The sequence below is a fragment of the Bos mutus genome, chromosome 25 (assembly GCF_027580195.1).
Source record: "Bos mutus isolate GX-2022 chromosome 25, NWIPB_WYAK_1.1, whole genome shotgun sequence".
Classification (NCBI taxonomy): Eukaryota; Metazoa; Chordata; class Mammalia; order Artiodactyla; family Bovidae; genus Bos; species Bos mutus.
Window position 1 is genome coordinate 17,013,385 of NC_091641.1, and position 19,836 is coordinate 17,033,220.

At 53.9% G+C, this 19,836-nt stretch overlaps 1 protein-coding gene across 1 annotated transcript in view; it reads right to left on the reverse strand.

The window, feature by feature from the left end:
* Window positions 1–6,624: 6,624 nt before the first annotated feature.
* IL21R (interleukin 21 receptor) overlaps window positions 6,625–19,836 on the reverse strand; it is a 35,784-nt gene continuing 22,572 nt past the window's right edge. Inside the window, exons 3-9 of the mRNA XM_005907611.2 lie at window positions 18,077–18,179; window positions 14,815–15,014; window positions 12,434–12,597; window positions 11,206–11,383; window positions 10,672–10,765; window positions 10,193–10,277; window positions 6,625–7,998 (exon numbers count right to left, since the gene is read on the reverse strand). Coding sequence (XP_005907673.2) covers window positions 7,276–7,998; window positions 10,193–10,277; window positions 10,672–10,765; window positions 11,206–11,383; window positions 12,434–12,597; window positions 14,815–15,014; window positions 18,077–18,179 — 1,547 coding nt within the window. The 3' untranslated portion in view covers window positions 6,625–7,275. The remainder of the gene's footprint in view (window positions 7,999–10,192; window positions 10,278–10,671; window positions 10,766–11,205; window positions 11,384–12,433; window positions 12,598–14,814; window positions 15,015–18,076; window positions 18,180–19,836) is intronic.

Genomic DNA, 19,836 nt, shown 5'->3' on the forward strand with positions numbered 1-19,836 from the left:
TGTGTGGGACTGCATCTCGTGGCGGGAGGAAGGTAGGGTTGGGATCCAGTCTTGATGTTCCCGTCCCAGAGCCTTGGTTTTCTCATCTGAGAAATGGGGATAGACCGTCGCCCTCACAGGAGGGCCAGATGAGCTGGAGAACACCAAGGACAAGCACGTAGCAGGACGCAGTGAAGTCTGTTTCCTTCCCTGTGTGCCCAGGTTGAGGGGCAGTTCAGGCACGTGTCTAGGAGATGGGCGAGGAGTCAGCTCTCCAGTGGAGAGCGGGGGTTTTGGTGACCCACATTCCCACATCTAGGCATCCCGTGCAAGGATGACTTCCTCCTTCCCTCCCGCCCCCACCCATCCCATCAATCTGTCTGTGTGTCCATCCACCCCCTCAGCTAGCCCCCACCCAAGGTAGCTCTCTGCCCTTCTAAGCTCTGCACCCAGGGTTTGCAAAACCGGAAGTGTAGACCAGAAGCTATGAGATCAGATCAGGGCCAGGCAGGTAATATAAAGTGGCCTGGTTAATACCAGGCAGGGTAGGAACTATGGAAAATTAAAATCTGCATGCCCAGGGTGAGAAAGAATTCATGTTTAGAAAAAAAAGATTTTAAACACTGACCACCTAGTAAAACACTCCGCCTGCAGTGTGGGAGACCTGGGTTCGATCCTGGGTTCTTAGAAAGATCCTCTGGAGAAGGGAACGGCTGCCCACTCCAGTATTCTGGGCTGGAGAATTCCAGTTCATGGGGTCGAAAAGAGTCGGACACGACTGAGCGACTTTTCACTTACCTAGTAAAACACGGGATGGGAGTGGGGAGCACCAAGCCAGAGGGGTCATGTCCTGTTCACCCCGAGTGACAGCACGCCCTGACCCCCGAAGGTCTGTCCTCTGGGTTCCTTGTCCCTCCACACTCCATTCTTACTCCTTTTTACTTACATAAGGTGTGAGTCGTTCAGTCATGCCCAACTCTGTGACCCCATGGACTGTAGCCCACCAGGTTCCTGTGTCCATGAAGTTCCCCAGGCAAGCATACTGGAGTGGTGTGCCACTCCCTTCATCAGGGGATCTTCCTGACACAGGGATCAAACCCAGGTCTCCTGTATTGCAGGTGGGTTCTTTACTGTCTGAGCCACCAGGGAAGCCCACACGCTTCATTTTTACTCCTTTTTGCTTACATAAGCCATACTTAATCCATTCTCTTTAAACACCTAAACCTGCAGGCGGCTTTCTTCTCCAGGCCTTTTTCTCTGCATTTACATACCTTTTATGCTCCCCACCCCCGAGAAAACACAGACCTGTGATGGCATGTTGCGTACTGACACAGCTCCAGCTGTGGTTCACCCTGGAGTGCCCTTGCACGTCGGTGCCTGCACGTAGAGAGCCATGAGTTACGAGGTAAGTCTAGGCGGGAGTCCTGGCACTGAGGTCCTGATGTTACTCCCTCTTCACTGAAATTGCTTCCTGGTTTTCCCCACTGAGCATCTTCTCTGCCTTCCCAGGCCCCGCCTCTCTTCCTTCTGGAGCCCAATCAGATCTCGCTCAGTGTCTGGCAGCTGCCAGCTTCCCACATCCCCTTCCTCCCCTTCCAGCCTCGCTTTGCCCAAGGCCACCCAGAATCCCGGGCTGAGTGATCTGTGTCCTCTGGCTTCACCTGACTACCCACTCTTCCCCTGGGTCCTTACCCCACTTATGCCAGGGAATTTTCCACATGTGTTTGTGTGTATGTGTGTTGTATGTGTGACGTGTATGTGTATTTTTTATATGTGTGTGTGTGCACACGTGATCTCCCTGCTTAGTGTGGTCTCACCACCCATTCCGCCTGGTGCCCAATGCAGGCCCGCCCACCCTCCCAAGGAGTAGAATTCAGCCCTTGTTGAATTTAAAAGAGAACCTACTAAAAAAGAAAAATAAGAATTTTTAAAACAAATTTTAAATTTAAAAGATTATAAGAAAAAAAATTGAACATACTATAAATAAATAATAAAAAAGGACTTACCACGGTTACCAAAGGGGAGAAGGAGGGGAGGGACAAATTGGAAGGTTAGGATTAACAGATACAAGCTACTATACATAAAACAGGGAACCAAGAATTACCTTGCAGCAATTATACCCAATGTCTTGTAATAACCTATATGAAATATAATCTGCAAAAAAAAAAAAAGAAAAATCATTTTGCTGTACATCTGAAACTAACAGCACTGTAACCAAAAGAACCTACCGGTTCGCCTTGTGAACATTCCCTCCGCACTGAGTTGCTGTGACAATTGTGTAGCCAGCTGGCAGTGCCAGGCAGGTGCGAGTGGAGCCCCTGGACCTCTGCGCAGGGAGGGCACCCCCTTCAGCAGGCTCCTCAGCCAAGTTCCAGTGGTCACCAGCAGGTGGCAGCAGCAACCCAACATCTCCGTTTGCTGAGGGTTGGTCTGGTCTCCAGATGTCTGTATTCATAGCTTGTTTGGGCTTCCTAGGTGGCCCAGAATCCGCCTGCCAATGTAGGAGACCCAAGAGATACAGGTTCAGTCCCTGGATCAAGAAGATCCCCCCAAGAAGGAAATGGCAACTCACGCTGGTATTCTTGCCTGGAAAATGCCATGGACAGGACTGAACGCACGTGCACGCACATACAGCTCATTGTCCAGCAAAGTTTAAGGTTGAGATCAACAAAAGTATATGGGAGTGGGGGTCAGGGTGGGACTGACTTGTCCACAAAAATGATAAAGTAACAACATTTTCTAAGCACTTCCAATTTGCCAGACACCGCTGTCCATACTTCACACGTATTGATTCCTGGTTCTGATCAATATACCCATTCCATGTATGAGAAAACTGAAGCATGAGGAAGTGAAATGGTTTCTGCAGGTTGAAAGCTGGTAATTGGATTTCCTGGTTTCCCAACTCACGCCATCCAGCCTCAAAGCCATCCCTGCTTAGGCTCCTTTCCAGAGATGGAGTTTGTCTTGGGTGGGTGGCCATCATGATGCTGAGAGACCCCCAAAATTGCAGAATCTAAAATTTATTTTCTGGGGCCATCAGTTTTTAAAAAGAGGATGCTCACATCTGTTGCCCCCAGAGATGTACCTCAAAAGCCCAGTTCAGTTCAGTCTCTCAGTCGTGTCCAACTCTTCGCGACCCCGTGAATCGCAGCACGCCAGGCCTCCCTGTCCATCACCAACTCCCAGAGTTCACTCAGACTCACATCCATCGAGTCAATGATGCCATCCAGCCATCTCATCCTCTGTCATCCCCTTCTCCTGCCCCCAATCCCTCCCAGCATCAGAGTCTTTTCCAGTGAGTCAACTCTTCGCATGAGGTGGCCAAAGTACTGGAGTTTCAGCTTCAGCATCATTCCCTCCAAAGAAATCCCAGGGCTGATCTCCTTCAGAATGGACTGGTTGGATCTCCTTGCAGTCCAAGGGACTCTCAAGAGTCCTCCAACACCACAGTTCAAAAGCATCAATTCTTTGGCGCTCAGCCTTCTTCACAGTCCAACTCTCACATCCATACATGACCACAGGAAAAACCATAGCCTTGACTAGACAGACCTTCGTCTGACTAGACAGAGTTCAAAGTAATGTCTCTGCTTTTGAATATGCTGTCTAGGTTGGTCATAACTTTCCTTCCAAGGAGTAAGCATCTTTTAATTTCACCATAATTTCAGTCACCATCTGCAGTGATTTTGGAGCCCCCCAAAAATAAAGTCTGACACTGTTTCCACTGTTTCCCCATCTATTTCCCATGAAGTGATGGGACCAGATGCCATGGGGAGTGTAGTTTCAGGCATGGCTGGATCCAAGAGCTTAAGAGGTATTATCAGGAATACGGGTCCACTTCCTAGCTCTGCTTTCCAATGTGTTGGCCTCACCTCAGATGAGCTGTTCCCTCCTGGCTCTCCCCTCTAACCCAGCCCCGTCCCCAGCTGCTTCAGGATTAGCCCACCCCTATAGCACGTAGGAAAAGCATACGGACTAGCTTGGGTCACATGTCCGACCCTGAACCCTCACTGAGACCAGGAGGATGGCATGCACTCTGCAGGGTGGGGGGGCCCGGGTCACGTAGCCATTCCCAGACCTGGGGTCAGCCCCCCAGTGATGCTGACACAAGCTCAGGCACCCAGGGTTGTCTCCTCCCTCCTGATGCAGGTGCCTTGCAGCAGAGCAAGGTGAGGAGAGTTTGGACTTGGGGTCAGGAGCCCAGAGTTCAAGCTCTGACTCTGACCTTTAATTCAGGGTGTGACCGCAGACAAGTCACCGGTCCCTTCTGCACTTTCACTTCATTTGTTGAATGGATATCCCGTCCCTGGGAGCCTGCAGAGGGAAAAGGCCTGGGCCAGGAGCAGTGGGTGGCACCCTTCTGCCTCCAAAGACAGGGTTGTTAGTAACTGTATGGCCTGGACTCTGACCCCCTCACCCCGTATTTAGGGCTCTGTCACACCTCCAGGCCTTTGCTCAAACTCTTCCCTCTGCCTGAGTAGCTGGTGTCCCTTACAGCTCCTATTCATTTTCCAGAGCCCAGCAAATACCACCTCCTCCCTGAAGACCCCCCACGGCCTTCCTACTACCTGCTCTGATCTCCCATCCAAGTGCTGGGGTTGCCTCATACCAGCTAGGAGTGTCGATTATAAACATCTCTTCCAACCCCGTATTTAAAGCCATCAAGTCCAATTGACCGTGGTGAAATGTTTTCACTGTGGAAATAAGTAAACCCTGCAAGTCAGGCTTTACTGAGGAGGGCTCCCTATGTGCCTGCTCGGGGGTGAAGCAGCTAACACAAGAGGTGACGTTGCTGCCTTCTGGAGCTTGTGTTTGGCATTTCATCCTTGTCTCTAGCAGCTGTTCATCTCCATCCATCCATCCAGCTGTTCTTCCCTCCAGCCTATGCTTCTCTCCACCCACTAATGCACCCACTCGTCCATCGGTCATCCACCCACCCACCTCCTGGTACTCCAGCCCCCCAGGTGGGCCAGCTCCTGTCTCCCTTCTGCACTGACTTTTATGAGCTGGGTCCCCTTCAAGGACCCAAAGTGTCGGTGAGGAGTCCTGTCTGGCCCAGGCCAGAGACCCGTGCCCCTCCCCAACCCTGGCCTGCCATCAGCGGGGGTCACAGGTGTCCCCTCCTCCCCACACCTGGGCCCAGAGCTCTGGGTGCTGGAGAGCTGAGCTGCTTCCCCGGAGAGCCGACGGCTCATGAGTGCCTGGAGCCCGTGGTCTCCCTGAAGGTGTGAAACCACAGCACACCTTGGCCCAAGCATCTCCGGGGCGACGGTAGGGGGTGGGGAGGGCTGCTCACACCTGCAGGAGCTGTGGTTTCACACTTGTGCTCCCATCTGCACCTCGCACATCCTGATCCCAGCCCCACTATTAAGACCATCAATGTTCTAGAATTTTCAGAACCAAGGAATCCGGTGTTCTCAGCGACTTCTGCCAACCACCGCCCCCCTCCCCCTTTTACAGAGAAGTCAGAGGAGCCATCGGCAGGACTGACAGGTCAGCCTCATCCAAAAGCAGAGACAGGCCAGAGCTTCAGGTGGTGCCCTGCAGCCTGACTTTTGGGAAGGACCATGGGCCAGGCAGGGCCAGGCTGGGGCAGAGAGTCCCTCAGGGCTCTGAGAGCTGGTGGCTGAAACAGACTCTGCTATTTTAACCTGGCTCAGTGGCCTCGAAAAGCCTGCCTCTAAAGGTGAGCACCCTTAGGAGAAAAATGATCTCTTTTCCTTTCTTTTGATTTTGATTTTGATTTTTATCGAGCTGTAGAGAAGGGGATCGGAGAAGGCAATGGCACCCCACTCCAGTACTCTTGCCTGGAAAATCCCATGGACGGAGGAGCCTGGTAGGCTGCAGTCCATGAGGTCGCTAGGAGTTGGACACGACTGAGCGACTTCACTTTCACTTTTCACTTTCATGCATTGGAGAAGGAAATGGCAAGCCACTCCAGTGTTCTTGCCTGGAGAATCCCAGGGACGGGGGAGCCTGGTGGGCTGCCGTCTGTGGGGTCGCACAGAGTCGGACACGACTGAAGCAACTTAGCAGCAGCAGAGAAGGGGATGGGGAGGACTTCTGCACGTTATGCCCCACTACAGAGATGTCCATTCTGATTTTCCTGGGATCTTTTTTCCTTTTTTAAAGTAAGAATTGTTTGCAATGTGCAGCACCAATTTCCAGCTCCTGTGAAAAGCTGATGTTCAGTAAGTTGCCTTCAAAATGTTGCAAAGAAGTATTTTCTTAGCATCTTAATTTCACATTTCAGCAGGCTCTCTGACAAACCATCAAGAACTTGACTTTCTCTAATTCCCCAGGATGAACAAATAAGATGCCAGGGACCAGGACCACCGTGTCCTTACTGCCTAGTCGTGTCCTTCCCCCACCGTGAGTGCCAAGAGGGTCCTCTCCCAGCATCCCAGCACCTGTGTGTGCTCAATAAATATCTCTTGGGCGCATAATGGGAACAACAAATGCGCAGCAGGCGCCCAAAAACAAAATCTTGGTTGCTGAGGGGCTGATTCTAAGAAACAAAGCTGGTTTTCAGCCCAGAATCCTGCAGGTGCCGCTCTGCAGGGCGGGACAGCCCGCAGGTACCTGGGTCTGTCTGATTTCTCAGCCCCACCCAACCTCCAGCACAGACCGTGGTCCTGGCCACAGAAGGAAGGAAATTGATGTTTATTGAGGGTCTGGGCTGCACACCGTATGTGGGCGACCTCTCTGATTTCTCCACAGGGTAGGTCAGGCCACCCACATGGTCCAGACAGGAAACTCCAGCCCAGAGAGGGGAAGTGACTCGCTGAAGATGGCACAGCCAGGAGGTGTCAGAGTCAGGATTCAGAGCTACATCCATCGCCCACCCCCCGCCAGTCTTCCCACCCCCAGGGTCACGGTGGGCTTGCTTGGTCCCCTTTCCCGCCCCCTGCGAGGTGATGAGGAAGAGTGTGGATCTTGTGCGGCTCCCAGAGGCAGGACCTGGGGTGGGGGGCGGTGGGTGCTGGGCTTGTGGTCTGTCCCAGGCAGGGCCCTGGTCCCAGCGCATGACTGGCTTCTTGGCACGTGTCCCGGGGGCCACCCCCACATGGCTGGGAGGGAGACTGTCCTCGTGTGCACAGAGGCACGTGCCGCTCACATTCATGCATACGGGGAACTCACATCGGCACAGACACACACATGGCATCACCACGGGGGTGCTTCCTGTCCACCCAGGCACGCGGGCCACACACACACACACATGCACAGCCACGCCAGTGGGCCCCTGAACCCCAGATGCACACTCTGAACACCAGGCTCAGGTGTCCCGTCGGGGCATCGCTAGCTGGCCTGGGACCCCGGCGGCGTAGGTGGAGGGGCCATGACCACCCACTGTCGGAGGTAGCTCCTGGGGGGTTCCTCGTCCCTGGGGCTGCTGAAGTCACTCTCCACGGGGCTGCCACAGTCAGAGTCCGCGAAGCCGCTGTCAAACGTGTTCATGTCCAGGCCGACCGGGGGCGAGCCCGCCTCGCTGTCCGACGGCCCAGGTGTCCAATCTGCCTCATCCTCATGGGACAGCCTTAGCCGGTCAAGGAGGCTGCCCGGCCTCATGGGGCCACCAGCCGAGACACAGCCACAAGACAGGATCGTGGTCCCCGTGCTCAGGAGCCGGTCCTCTGTGTCCGGACCAGGCTCCAGGCCAGTGTCCAGGTTCAGGGCAGGGTAGCCATCGTCCCCACAGGTGCAGGGCCAGCCACACAGCCCCTCCGCGTCCACCACAGTCACCGTGTCGATGGATACCAGGCCGTACAGCCGGTCCTTCTCCTGGCTGTAAACCGAGCTGCCCAAGCTGCCGGCGGTGGAGGGCACTGGGCCCCAGGAGCCCGGCTCAGGCACTCCGTCAGCTTCCACCAGGTCTGTGGGCTCAGGCAGCTCCGTGGGCACCAGCCCCTTGACTACACCCTGCGGTGGGCATGGGCTGCACATCTCAAGGGCCAAGTGCACCCCTGGGCTCCAGGGCCTCAGCTCCAGGCTGGAGGCAGTGAAGGGTGTGCCCACCCATTTCTGCAAGAGAGGCAAGGAGGGAGAGTCATGGATGGGAGCAGGGACAAGGGTGCTCAGTCACTGGGTCATGTCCGACTCTGCGACCCCTCGGACTGTAGCCCGCCAAGCTCCTCTGTCCATGGGATTCTCCAGGTGAGAATCCTGGAGTGCACTGCCACTTCCTCCTCCAGGGGATCTTTCCAACCCAGGGATTGAAACTGCAACTCTTGCATCCCCTGCATTGGCAAGTAGATTCTTTACCACTAGGGCCATCTGGGAAGCCCACGGACAGGGGTAAGGGGGTAGGCTGTTTATGCATAAACAGACACAGAGACAAGACAGACAGAAAGAGAGACAGAAAGGAAGACTTCAGAACATAGACAGATGGGGGTGGGGGAGATTAGCACCCAGCTGTGTCCCTGTCCAGAGATGGTCCCCCCCACTGTCCCTGCGTCCCTGGCCCTCAGTTTCCCCACCTGTAGCAAGGAGCCATGGCTCTTGGGAACCTGCAGGCGCAGAAGATCCGCTGCTTGGTGGCCTGGGATCTGTGTGGGTGTGGGGTCAAGACTCCCGAGTAGTGGGGACAGAGGGCAGGAGGGCCTGAGGACTGAGTGGCAGGGTCCCCACCAGGCCTCCTGTTTTATCTTCCTTGGGGAGATTTCTCAAACCTTGCTTCTCCTGTTTATGTCCTTACTAGGGTGGACATGTGGCCAGGCCGAAGCCCCTTGCTTCTCGGGTCATGGCTGTCCCTTAGAGGCTCACACAGTGCCTGGCAGACAGTAGGCACCCAAAAAATGTATATTAAGTAAATGAATGAGCAGAATGAATCAAGGACCAGCCACTCATAAAGGATAAGGTGGTGGCAGTGGTTCAGTTGCTCATTCATGTCTGACTTTTTGCAACCCCATGGACTGTAGCCCTCCAGGCTCCTCTGTCCATGGGATTTCCCAGGCCAGAATCCTGGAGTGAGTTGCCATTTCCTTCTCCAGGGGATCTCCCTGACCCAGGGATCAAAACTGCATCTCCTGATAAGGGCTGCGGGGCAAGATGAACTGAGGCAGCCATCCTTAAGCTTTAAGGGTCTCTCTGCCCTTGCTTGCCAGGGGTTCCCCTCATGACACAGGGTCTCCATCCAGTCGGCAGAGAACATCCCTGAGAACCAAAATCTCCCAGTTTTGAGCTCCCTGGTCAGAAAGCTCATCTCAGAACCCTGCTGAGGCCCATCACCCCTGATCGGAAGTCACTTCGCAGCTGTGTGGCCTTGGGCCAGTTACTTGGCCTCTCTGTGCTTCAGCTTCCTCATCTGTAAAATGGGCCCGCTAACAGTCCCCACTCCACAGAGTGGTTGTGGGGATTAAATGATACATTGAATAACATCTGTGGAGCTCCTAGCAGAGCAGCCAGTGCACCAGCGAGGGCTATATGAGTCTTGGTAAAAACAAACGCAGAATAGACGTGAGAGCTGAGCTTCAGAGAAAGGGCAGAGGAAAGAGGAAAGGTTGGCTGAACGTGATGGAACCTAGGCCCCGCCCCCGCCTGTCTCTGAGCCTCAGCCTCTGGGCTCCTCGTGTCTCCCCTGGGACAATGGAACACCCAGCCACCCACTCGCAGGGGCTGCTACGCGGGTGAAAGGGCGGAGGCGAGACAGCGCTCCTTGATGGCCAGGCAGCCGGCAGGTCGCACCTCCTGACTTTCAGGCTCGGCTGGAGCAGGTTGTCTGCCCCGCCCGCCATCACCACATCCTCTCTGTGGTGGCTGCCACCTCCGGGGGGGTGGTGGGGGGTGGGGAGGGTGGGTGGCGGTAAATGGGCACAGAGAACCCATGGGTGCTGGCAGCGGGGGTGGGGGCCCCATGTATTTTGCAGGTGGGGCCATTTCCTTCCCAGAAGCTGCTCCCTCCCCACCTCCAGAGCAAGGGTTTCTATGAAAGGACTGGGAGGCCAGTCTGAGGCTCAAGGGACCACCTAGCTCACCCTCTGCCCCAGTCTGATTCCTTGGCCTGAGAAACGCTGCAGGATCTGCAGTGTTCCTGCTCCACGGGAACTCCTTCCTGCACTTTGTGGATGGAGAGAATGAAGTCTGGCTCCGGGCTGGGCAGGGATCTGGGTGCCCACGACCTGCAGGGTGGGGCTGGGGGGTCCAGGTGTGAGGGGAGACGCAAGCTCCCAGAAGGCGAGAGGCTCCAAGGGGCTCATCACAGGGTGGGGATGCTCACCTTGAAGTCTCCGCTGTGGCCCACGTACAGGGGCTGGAAGAAGGGCTTTGGGCTGGACACCTGCAACCATACCTTTTCCCACGGCCTGGGAAGGTAGAGACGAGGTGAGTCCTCCCAGAGGGCAGCAGGGCCTCCTGCTCAGCTGCACCCCAAATGTGTCCTGTGGGAGACTCAGTGTCTCCAAGACACAACTCGGGCCCCTCCCTTCCGCCCCTCTGCCCCAGGCCTCAATTTTCACATCTGTAAAATGGGGCAGCGAGTCTCCTGAAGGTGCACAGTGTTCAAGGGCTGGGCTGCCTGCTCTGTGCTGAGCTGACGCTGCCCGGCTCTGAGCCCTGACTCCTCCTCCACCCTCAACTCCACGGGGCTGCGGGGAGGAGTCGGGGAGTGGAGGCCCTGGGCACTCCAGCTCCTAGAGGTGTCCCCCAAATCCTGGCCCAGGCTGAATCCCTCCCTGCCTCCCTGTGCCCTGGCCTCACCTCCAAGGGACCTTCAGGCCCAAGAAGACAAAGATGAGGCAGACCAGGATGAGCGGGATGGGAACCAGGTGAAGATACAGGTCTCCCTTTCTCTCTGGGAAGGAAGCAAACGCTGGGTGACATTGACTGACTTTTACAAGAGGCCACTCGGGTGTGGGTGGGGGGCACTGGGTCCAGGCTGGCGGGGAAGAGGGTGGGAAGGCTTCTGCTACCTCACAGTGGGATGGACCTGGGTCCAACCCCCACCCCAGGCAAGTGATTTTAATCTCTTGGAGTCTCCCTTCTCTTATCCGCAAAATGGGCATAATAATTCCTACTTCACAGATGTATTAGGGGGATCAAATGCCCTGCCGGGAGACGTGCCTAGCACCCAATGCAGGGCTTGGCAAGCAGGGGCCCTAGAAATGCTACGGAGTGGCAACCAGCTGGCGCAGGACTCAGTGGGTACCCTCCAGCCAGGCTCGGGGTGGCCGCACTAGATCTAGTACAAGGAGTAGGTGTCAATCCATCCACCCATCCCTGTTTCACATCTACCTTCCGGCTGGGTGTGAAAGACGACTGGGTCACTCCATTCACTCCAGGTCCCCTGGAAGGTGGAGCCGGGCTGGGGCCCTGCCCGCACCTGCAGCTCGTAGCTTGACCCACTGTGGAACTCCAAAGGGAGGAGAAAGACGCTTCTGGAATCCTCTGAGATCAGCTTTCTCCCTGGACTCTGTTGGCACAGGGAAAGGATGCACCACATCATGAACCCCCAGTCCAGCCCCGCCAACCCCCAGCAGAACCATCCTTCACCAGCCCCCACGAAAGGGGTGGAGTCTCTCCCACAAAGTCTCCACCCTCTCCACAAGAATCAAGCCCCAGTCTGAGTTCTGGACACTCCGGCCTGGGCAGCACAGAGTCGTGGCCTCCCTAAGATATAGTGCTCTGTTCTGTTTCTCTCTGATCCAAGCTCATCCACTCACAGGCCTGGCAGGGGACCCTTCCTGGCTGGGCTTGGAAATGTCCCAGGAGCAGCAGTGACCATTCCTGGGAATATTTAACTGACAGCATTCCAGACCTTGGACACTTCTGTAATTTGTCAACAGTGGGTATTTTCCATAGTGGGCATTTCTGGGCATCTGTAACTACAGGCATCTTAGCAACTGATGCCTCCGCAAGTCTTCCACTGGGGACAGTCTGAACAATGGCATTTATGAAAGTCTTCAACTGGGACCATTCTAAAGGATGGATAGTTCTAAAACTCTTCAGCTGTGACTGTTCTAAACATCAGGCCATTCTGGAACTCTTCAACACTCTAAACAAAGAACGCCTTCAGAAGCCTTCACATTTGAAACAACGTTCCCTCTGAACTTCCTTGGTTATCGATGCTTCTGGAAGTCTCCAACAGTGGCCATTCTAAGTATAATGGGACAGTTCCAGGCTGCCCCATTTCTGAAACTTCTCCTACTGTGACAGAACTAGACCTCAGATAGAACCAGGGATGGTGCCGATCCCTTCCTCTTTGGCACGCTGATAGAAGAGGACACAGGGACAGGAAGGAAGGGATTTTAAGGGGTCTCCTACCCCGGGGAAAAATGAGACGAGGCAGCATGGAGTGAGAGAGCGCCAGGGAGCGCGTCCATCCCTGGCGAGTCCTTGGTTTCCACTCTGGACCGTGAATTACAGGCTCACCTGTGGCTGCCCCTCCTCCTGTCTGGATGTTCTGTGCATCCCGTCCCTCCCGCCCCCGATGCCCTCCACCCCAGTCCTCTGAGGGCCTCACCTGAGCCCAGGGCTCTCCAACCTTCCTGTACCGCAGCTCATACTGAAGTTTGTCCTTCAGTGCATAGACACGGTCACTGGGACTGAAACTGGAACTGGAACTCCAAGAGACATTATAATATCCGGAGAAGTTCACGGTCACGTTGAAAGGGGGAGATGGCTTGACTTACAGGAAAAAGCCAGAAAGAGAAAAATGGGATGAGATTTTGCAGCAGCTGAGAAGGATGCGGTGATGGGAATAAATTCCCTTATGCCTGATCCATTCTTGATGAGACGAAGCCTAGTGACCCTGAATGACTTGGGGTGAAGCACCCCGTCTCCTGGCTTTAGTTTACTCATCTGAGAAACGGGAGATTTAGATGAGATTGGGTTGCAAACACAACCCAATTGGGCAGGGGACAGAGATGGATGACACAGATTTGGAGACCAAGCCCTCCCAGTCTCAAGGGGGATGCTACCCCTCAACGGGGCAAGAATGCAGACCGGCGGCGGCCAGAGGGAGAAAACCAACGAGACCCACATGTTCTCCATGTCTGTTCTAAATGACCCCCATGTTCTCCATGTCTGTTCTAAATGACGGCATTGTGTTCTTTTAACTGCAGCTTCCTTGAGAAGTCAAGAGACTGTAATTAGCATCAGGCTAATTAATTAGCACAAATTATGTTAATGATGGAAGTTACCACCTCTGAGTGCCTGCCGGGCTGCTCTGCAGTAGTTTGATGCCTGAAGGGGCCCTGGGGATGTGATGTGAATGCTGTCATCTCCTGGACATTTTCTGGAAAGTGCAGGAGCAGAGATCTGAGTCACCACACCATGCCCTCTAGGGCTCTGTGATCCTGCTTGCCACCTGCCCCTGTCTGGGGGAATCTTAGCTCCTTGGGACAGAGGTTTTGTTCTCCAGTCAATGCCATGTCCACAGCTCCTAGGACAGAGCTGGCACACAGTAGGCCCTCAAGAGATGGTTGTGAAACCAACGTGCATCCCCGCCAGGGATTTCAAACAGCAACTCTGAAGCTGCGGACAACTCGGCACCATGAACTGTGATGGGGGAAGGCACATGCTCAGGAGGTGGTAGGGGGCAGGGGGAGTTTCATTGTCTCCTGGGACTGGAAATGCTTCTAGATCCTCTCCTCTTTTCCCCAGGCCAATGGAGGCCTGGTTTTCCACTTTCTGGTATGTCCTGGGCTGGGTGGTGTGGACCAGAGCCGGGGATCAGGGATGGGGTCAAGGACAGGGGTCCAGGGCCCAGGAGAAGAAAAGGGTCTGGGCGTAGGGGAGAACAGTGCCCCCTGCCAAATCTGGGTACAGGCCTGGCTTCAGACCCTGGCAGGGAGGGGAGGCAGGACCAGAGGGAAAAGTGACTTGGAGCCCCACTGTGAGGTGGGGGGCAGTGGAGAGGTCCCTTTCCTCTGCAGGGGCAGGCTTGCTGTCCGCCCGGCTCTCTCAGAGGGGCAGGAGGGCACCCCTGTTCTGTGAACTAGCCACGCTTGGATCTGCGTGGCTGAGAGAGCGTGCGGGCACGCGTGCCCGTGTAGGAGTGAGCATGTGGGCAGGTGTCCAGGCTGGATAGGCTGAGGGGGGATGGGACACCCATGCCTGTGTTCGAGGGTGTATTTATGAATGTGTGTATGTGAGAGAGACTCTGGGTGTGTCTGGGTGTGTGTGAAGCTTCGTTCACACTTTGTGTGGTGTGATACCCACAGTGAAATGATCCAAACCTAGACCCCCAGGGTGTGAATGGCACACACCTTCTCACCCCACGCCCCACCGTTGGGGATCCAGGGCCAGAAACTGCCAAACCGTGGAGGCTGAGCCTTCCCGAGAAAGACAGGACTCTCTTAGCAGTCTGTGTTTGCATGCCTCTGGGCACGGGACTCTCACCCCCTCTCCCTGGAAATCCCACTTCGGACACACCTGGACCCAACCTGGTTCTGGACCCAGAGAGACAACTGCTTCCAGAGAGACAATTGGGCCCCTTCTGCCTGTGGATTCCCCCCTACCGCCAGCCTGGAGGGAGATGCTGGGCCTCAAGGAGCCAATGAATGGGAGAAAACTCAGCGAGGTTTTTCTCTTGGGACCCAATGTCCCCCATCATGGGAACTGAATCCCTAAGAGTCAGGGTTCAAGGAATCCTCACTCTATAAATAGGGAAGCAGTCCAAGGTCACAGACAGGCAGGGGCTGAACCAGAACTGAAGGCCAAGGTCCTGGGTCCCAGTCCAACTCGTTTCCATAACCCTGCTGCCTCTCTTTGGTTAAGACTCAAACCTACTGATCAACCCATCACACTATAGCAAAAAGAACTCTAAGGAGAGGGTGGGCCTGGGGGGCCAGCCCAGTGACCATGCATTCTCCTAAACTCTGGGGGCTGAGGGATACTCACTGCTCGCAGCCACTATAAAGCTGCCACACTCCTGGGAGTAGTTGCCGGATGGGTCTGTCATGCTTACATTGAAGAAGTCGTCAGCCATGAGGCGGAACACATTCATGTGGCACGTGTACTCCACGTGGGTGGCGTTGTGGGTGGACCGGAGGAGGCTGCAGGAGGTGACTTCATCCTCCAGTTCTCCATATGTGTCATGCCTTCAAAGACAGAGCAGCCAGTCATGGCTGGAAGCCAGCAGGGCTCAGGGCTCAGGGCCAGGGCCCAAGCCCAGAATCTTGGTGCTGGGAGGGATTTGAGGTGGGGCTGGGGGGTTACTTGGTCCAACTGCTGCTTTCCCAGGGAAGATATTCCTTCCCTGAAGCAGCCCTGATGGACTGTGTCCAGGCTTGGCTTGTATGCCTCCAGGGGACCAGGAACTCACTACCTCACTTAAGAGCATGCATGCACATGTACTCAGTCGCTTCTGTTGTGTCTGATTCTTTGCGACCCTATGGACTGTAGCGCACCAAGCTTTCCTGTCCATGGGATTCTCCAGGCCAGAATACTGGAGTGGGTTGCCATGCCCTCCTCCAGGGGATCTCCCTGACCCAGGAATCAAACCCATGTCTCCTGCATTGGCAGGTAGATTCTTTACCACTGAGCCACTGGGGAAACCCCATTTGAGAGCAATAGCTTTTGACTTTGGAAATTTGGGTCATTCTTTCCTGGACTGAACCTAAATATAGCCCTGTCAGTTCCATCAACTGTATCACTGTCCTAGAGGAAGGAAGCTAAGCATTTCAAGTCTCCCTTTTGCCCACTTTCTGTCCAATATCTGATGCATACCTAATAAGCGCTTGTGCTCAGGGCCAAGATAAGAGCCAAATGAACTTTACCCCCTGCTTTGGGTGGCCTTCAGGAAGGCTGTTGGTATAAAGTTAGGGGAAAATGCTCTGGCTTTTTAACTGCCAGTGAGCAGAAACAGTGGGTTTTGAAGTATGTATAGGAGTTCACCAGATATTTATTCCCCTACCTACCTCTTCAGGCTATGAACATGACCACCCTCCAGGGCTAATATGGAGGCATGGACTCAGTTCTCTGCCAAGTATTTGCTGGAATAGAAACTTCTGCTGAAAAAAAAGGGGGTCTCTAAGACTCTTAGACTGCATCCAGGGGGACCTTTAAAAATTCCCTGTCACCTCCATGCCTAAAATCCTCAGGTGGCTTCTCACCACCCACACAAATAAAAGCTGGCCCCACCTACCGCTCCCCTCTTTCCCTGGTGGTTCTACCTTAGCCTGGCTTACTCTGCTCCAGCCACACTGACCTCCTCCCTATTCCTCAAACTCACCAGCCTGTCCCCACCTCAGGACCTTGGCACATGCACTACCCTCTGCCTGGAATGCCCTCTCCCCAGCTCCCTGACTGCCTTCTCCTCACCCAGAGAGGCCTGGCCGGACTGCCCTGGCTAAAGCCGCTCTCCCCTCATGTTGCTGACTCTCTACTCCAGGGTCGAGACTCCTGGACTTTAAAGCACGCAGTCTCAGAATGTATCCTGTTGGCTGTTTACATGGTTATTGTCTGTCTTCCCTGCAGTGTGTCAGCTACACGACAGCTGGGACTTTGTCAGTCTTGGGCTCTACTGAGCCCCCAGTGCCTCCAAATGTCTGGCAAGAGCTTAATAAATATGTTCTGAAGAAGTAAGTGAATGAACGAACGAATTGGTGACGACAGAATGAAAGCCACCTGTTTTCTATCCTGAGCAGTATATTGACAAAGACTCTCCTTGACCAGGCTCAGCTCAGGCTCCTTGGAAGTCTCTCCTCAACTAGGTGCTGACTTTGGGGCATTGGCTAATTTCAGCAAGGATCCTGTTAACTCAGCTTAGCCAGAATCGTCCATCCTTCACAACTGGTCAATTTCCTCATCCTGAGCCATTACCCAGGTGATGTCTGATCATACTGGGCTGCCATCAGTTCAGGTCAGTTTATCTGGAACTCCCTCCGACCCCTGATGTTTCCTCTTAGTGTTTTTCCATTCACTGTCCTTCTCCTTGGCTATAAATTCCCAGTTTTCCTTGTTGAATTCTGTTTGAGACCAATCTCTCTTCCCCACACCAAAACCCCCGGCCCCTACACCTATCATGATGGTCTTGAATAAAATCTGCCTTGGGACTTCCTTGGTCGTCCAGTGGTTAAGAATCTTCCTTCCAGGGCAGGGGGCGTGAGTTTGATCCCTGCTCCGGGAACTAAGTTGCCATGAGGCAACTGAGCCCGTGCACTGCAACTAGAGAGAAGCCCATGCATCACAACAAAGAACCAGCACAGCCAATGTTTTTTTAATTTAAAAATAAATAAAATAAAAGCATGAACCCCTCATTCTGTTTTAAAACATAAAGTGAAAAAAATACACCTTACCATTCTTTAACAAGTGCAATGAACAATGTTTTCTTTAGCATTATGCACTAATAGGGACCCGCGGATCTTGGAGTCAGACTGCCCGTGTTTGAATCTGAGCTCCACCATTCACGGGCTGTGTGACCTTGGGCAAACTGCATAACCTCTCTGAACCCTAGTGTCCTCATTTGTAAAATGGGAGTAATAACTGTGAGACTCAGAAATGATCATTCATGTGAAGCATAGCTGGATGTGGGGCATGTATTCAGTGTTCAAGACAGCCATGGGAGTCTGGTCATCCTGAAGTCTCAAACCCACAGTCAGGCCTGTGTGGGCAAGAGTATGGTCTCTGTAGCCCTGCTTACTGGACAAGTCTCAGGAGCCCTGTGTGAACATCTGTAAGATGGGTAGACTGATTCCTAGACCACAGTCAGACAGTAGCTCATGGTCCCAGATCATGTTCTCAGCCCACAATGAAACCAAGTGCCATTGTGAAAGGGCTGAGTGAACCCGCACGCAGCGGTAGATATTTTTAAACTGCTTAACTACCTGCTAGGAGGGCTTCCCTGGTGGTTCAGTGGTAAAGAATCTGCCCGCCAATGCAGGAGATGTGAGTTCGATCCCTGAGTTGGGAAGATCCCCTGGAGAAGGAAATGGCAACCCACTGCAGTATTCTTGCCTGGGAAATCCAGACAGAGGAGACTGGTGGGCTACAGTCCATGGGATCGCAAAAAAGCCAGACACAAAGACTGTACAACAACAAAACCTGCCAGGCACCCAGTCGGTCCAATTCAATCCAAGGTCTCTGGTGGTCCTGCCTCATCCCAGCCCTCCAGGGCTACCCTGAATATCATCCCCAGGGCTGGTGAGGCCCAGTCACTTACCAGGTGAGGGTGAGCGAGTTGGGGTGCCTGGCCCATGTGTCCAGGATGCAGGTGATAGTCTCGATGTAATCGGTGTAGCAGACGAGGTTGGAGCAGCCCCAGGCTGGAGAGTCAGGGGAGACAGAGGCCTTGGTGAGGGGGTAGGGTGGGGGCTGCAGGGATCGCCACCTCCTAACCCCTTGAGGGCTGGATGGTGAGGGGAAGCGGGCCATGATGAATATGATGATTCAAGGGCCACTGAGATGAAGGACTGGGGCAAGGGGGGTTCTTGCCACCTGAGAATTCTGTTTTTGAGCCCTCCAAAATTTTGAGGCTGGCTGTGAGGATGAGATTCCTAAACTAAGCAGGTCCCCACCATGGGCTCTCCCCACAAGCCCCGTGTCCAGACACCAGCTCATCATCCCTCCTGGCCAGCCTTCCTCTCAAGGTGGCGCATCCTGAATGCCCCAGATGCCAGATGCATCTGCGTGTCCCGTGAGAGGGATTCACACAGCCAGTGAGAGACAAGGAGGAGCGTTCTATTCCCCTGCAGTTGGTCTCAGACAGGACAAAGACCTCGGTGACCGGAAGTGCTCTGAGGGAGCAAGAAGCCTTCAGAAAACTGAGAAGCCCTTGAATATTTTTGCCAAAATGTATGTATCCTACTACCCAAAGCACCATCACCACCGCCAGAGTGGCACAGGTCTGGCCCTCGCAGGCAATTTTGTTGGAAGATTTCATACTCGCCCACATCCAATGTCAATTGCTTCACTTTGGTTCTAAAAATATAGGTCCAATCACAATTTAAATTTTGGTAAATGTTTGACAAAATCCACTTGAGTTTTAGCTCGGTTTTGTTTTGTAAGATCAAGTGCCAACACTGCTATCCCCCACCCCCACATCCCTACTATTTACCAGAAATCTGTTCCCCTTTTAAGCGGATTCATTCTTAGTGGCCTTTTCCTATTTTTCCTTGACTAATGAAGATCCAGAGGGTGGGAGTACATTCCTCCCAGGGCTCTGTCTAGCTCAGAAGCTGGATTTGGAGCCAAGAACATTGTTGCTGGAAACAGCTTTTATTTCTAATCCCACCACTATTTTACAGTCTTCCCTGGTGGCTCAGCTGGTAAAGAATCTGCCTGCAATGTGGGAGACCTGGGTTCGATCCCTGGGTTGGGAAGATCCCCTGGAGAAAGGAAAGGCTACCCACTCCAGTATTCTGCCCTGGAGAATTCCATGGACTATAGGAGAGGCAAAGAGTCAGACACGACTGAGCGACTTTCACTCTCCTTTCCACCATTTTACAGATGAGAATACTGAGGCTCTGAGGCTGGGCTATGCCTCCTGTCTCTCTCTTTGGTCTGGGCTGATGAAACCCAGGAAAGGCAGAAGCTAATCTCTGCTGGGTCTTTACAGCCGCACACATGGCAGACATTGCTAATCGATCACGGCACTATTTCCAGCAGGTGTGGCCTCAGAATCCTTAGCACAGTTGAGAAGCTTCTGGCAGCATTAGCAAGGGATCTGAGATGTGGAAACCAATCCTGTTCTAGGAGGAGGCATCCTTTGGGGAGGAACATAGGGCCCGTCGGTGGGCACAGAAGGGCGAGTTCAGATAATTTGTGGAGAAAAGAGGACAGATTTGGGCAGGACCCAAACCCATGTGGCCATGTCCTCTCTGGGTTCGTATCCTGGTTATTCTCTCTCAGGACTCCAGAGCTTGGAGGCTTAAGGCCACCAAGGGACAGCTACTGTTGTTCAGCCACTAAATCATATCCAAC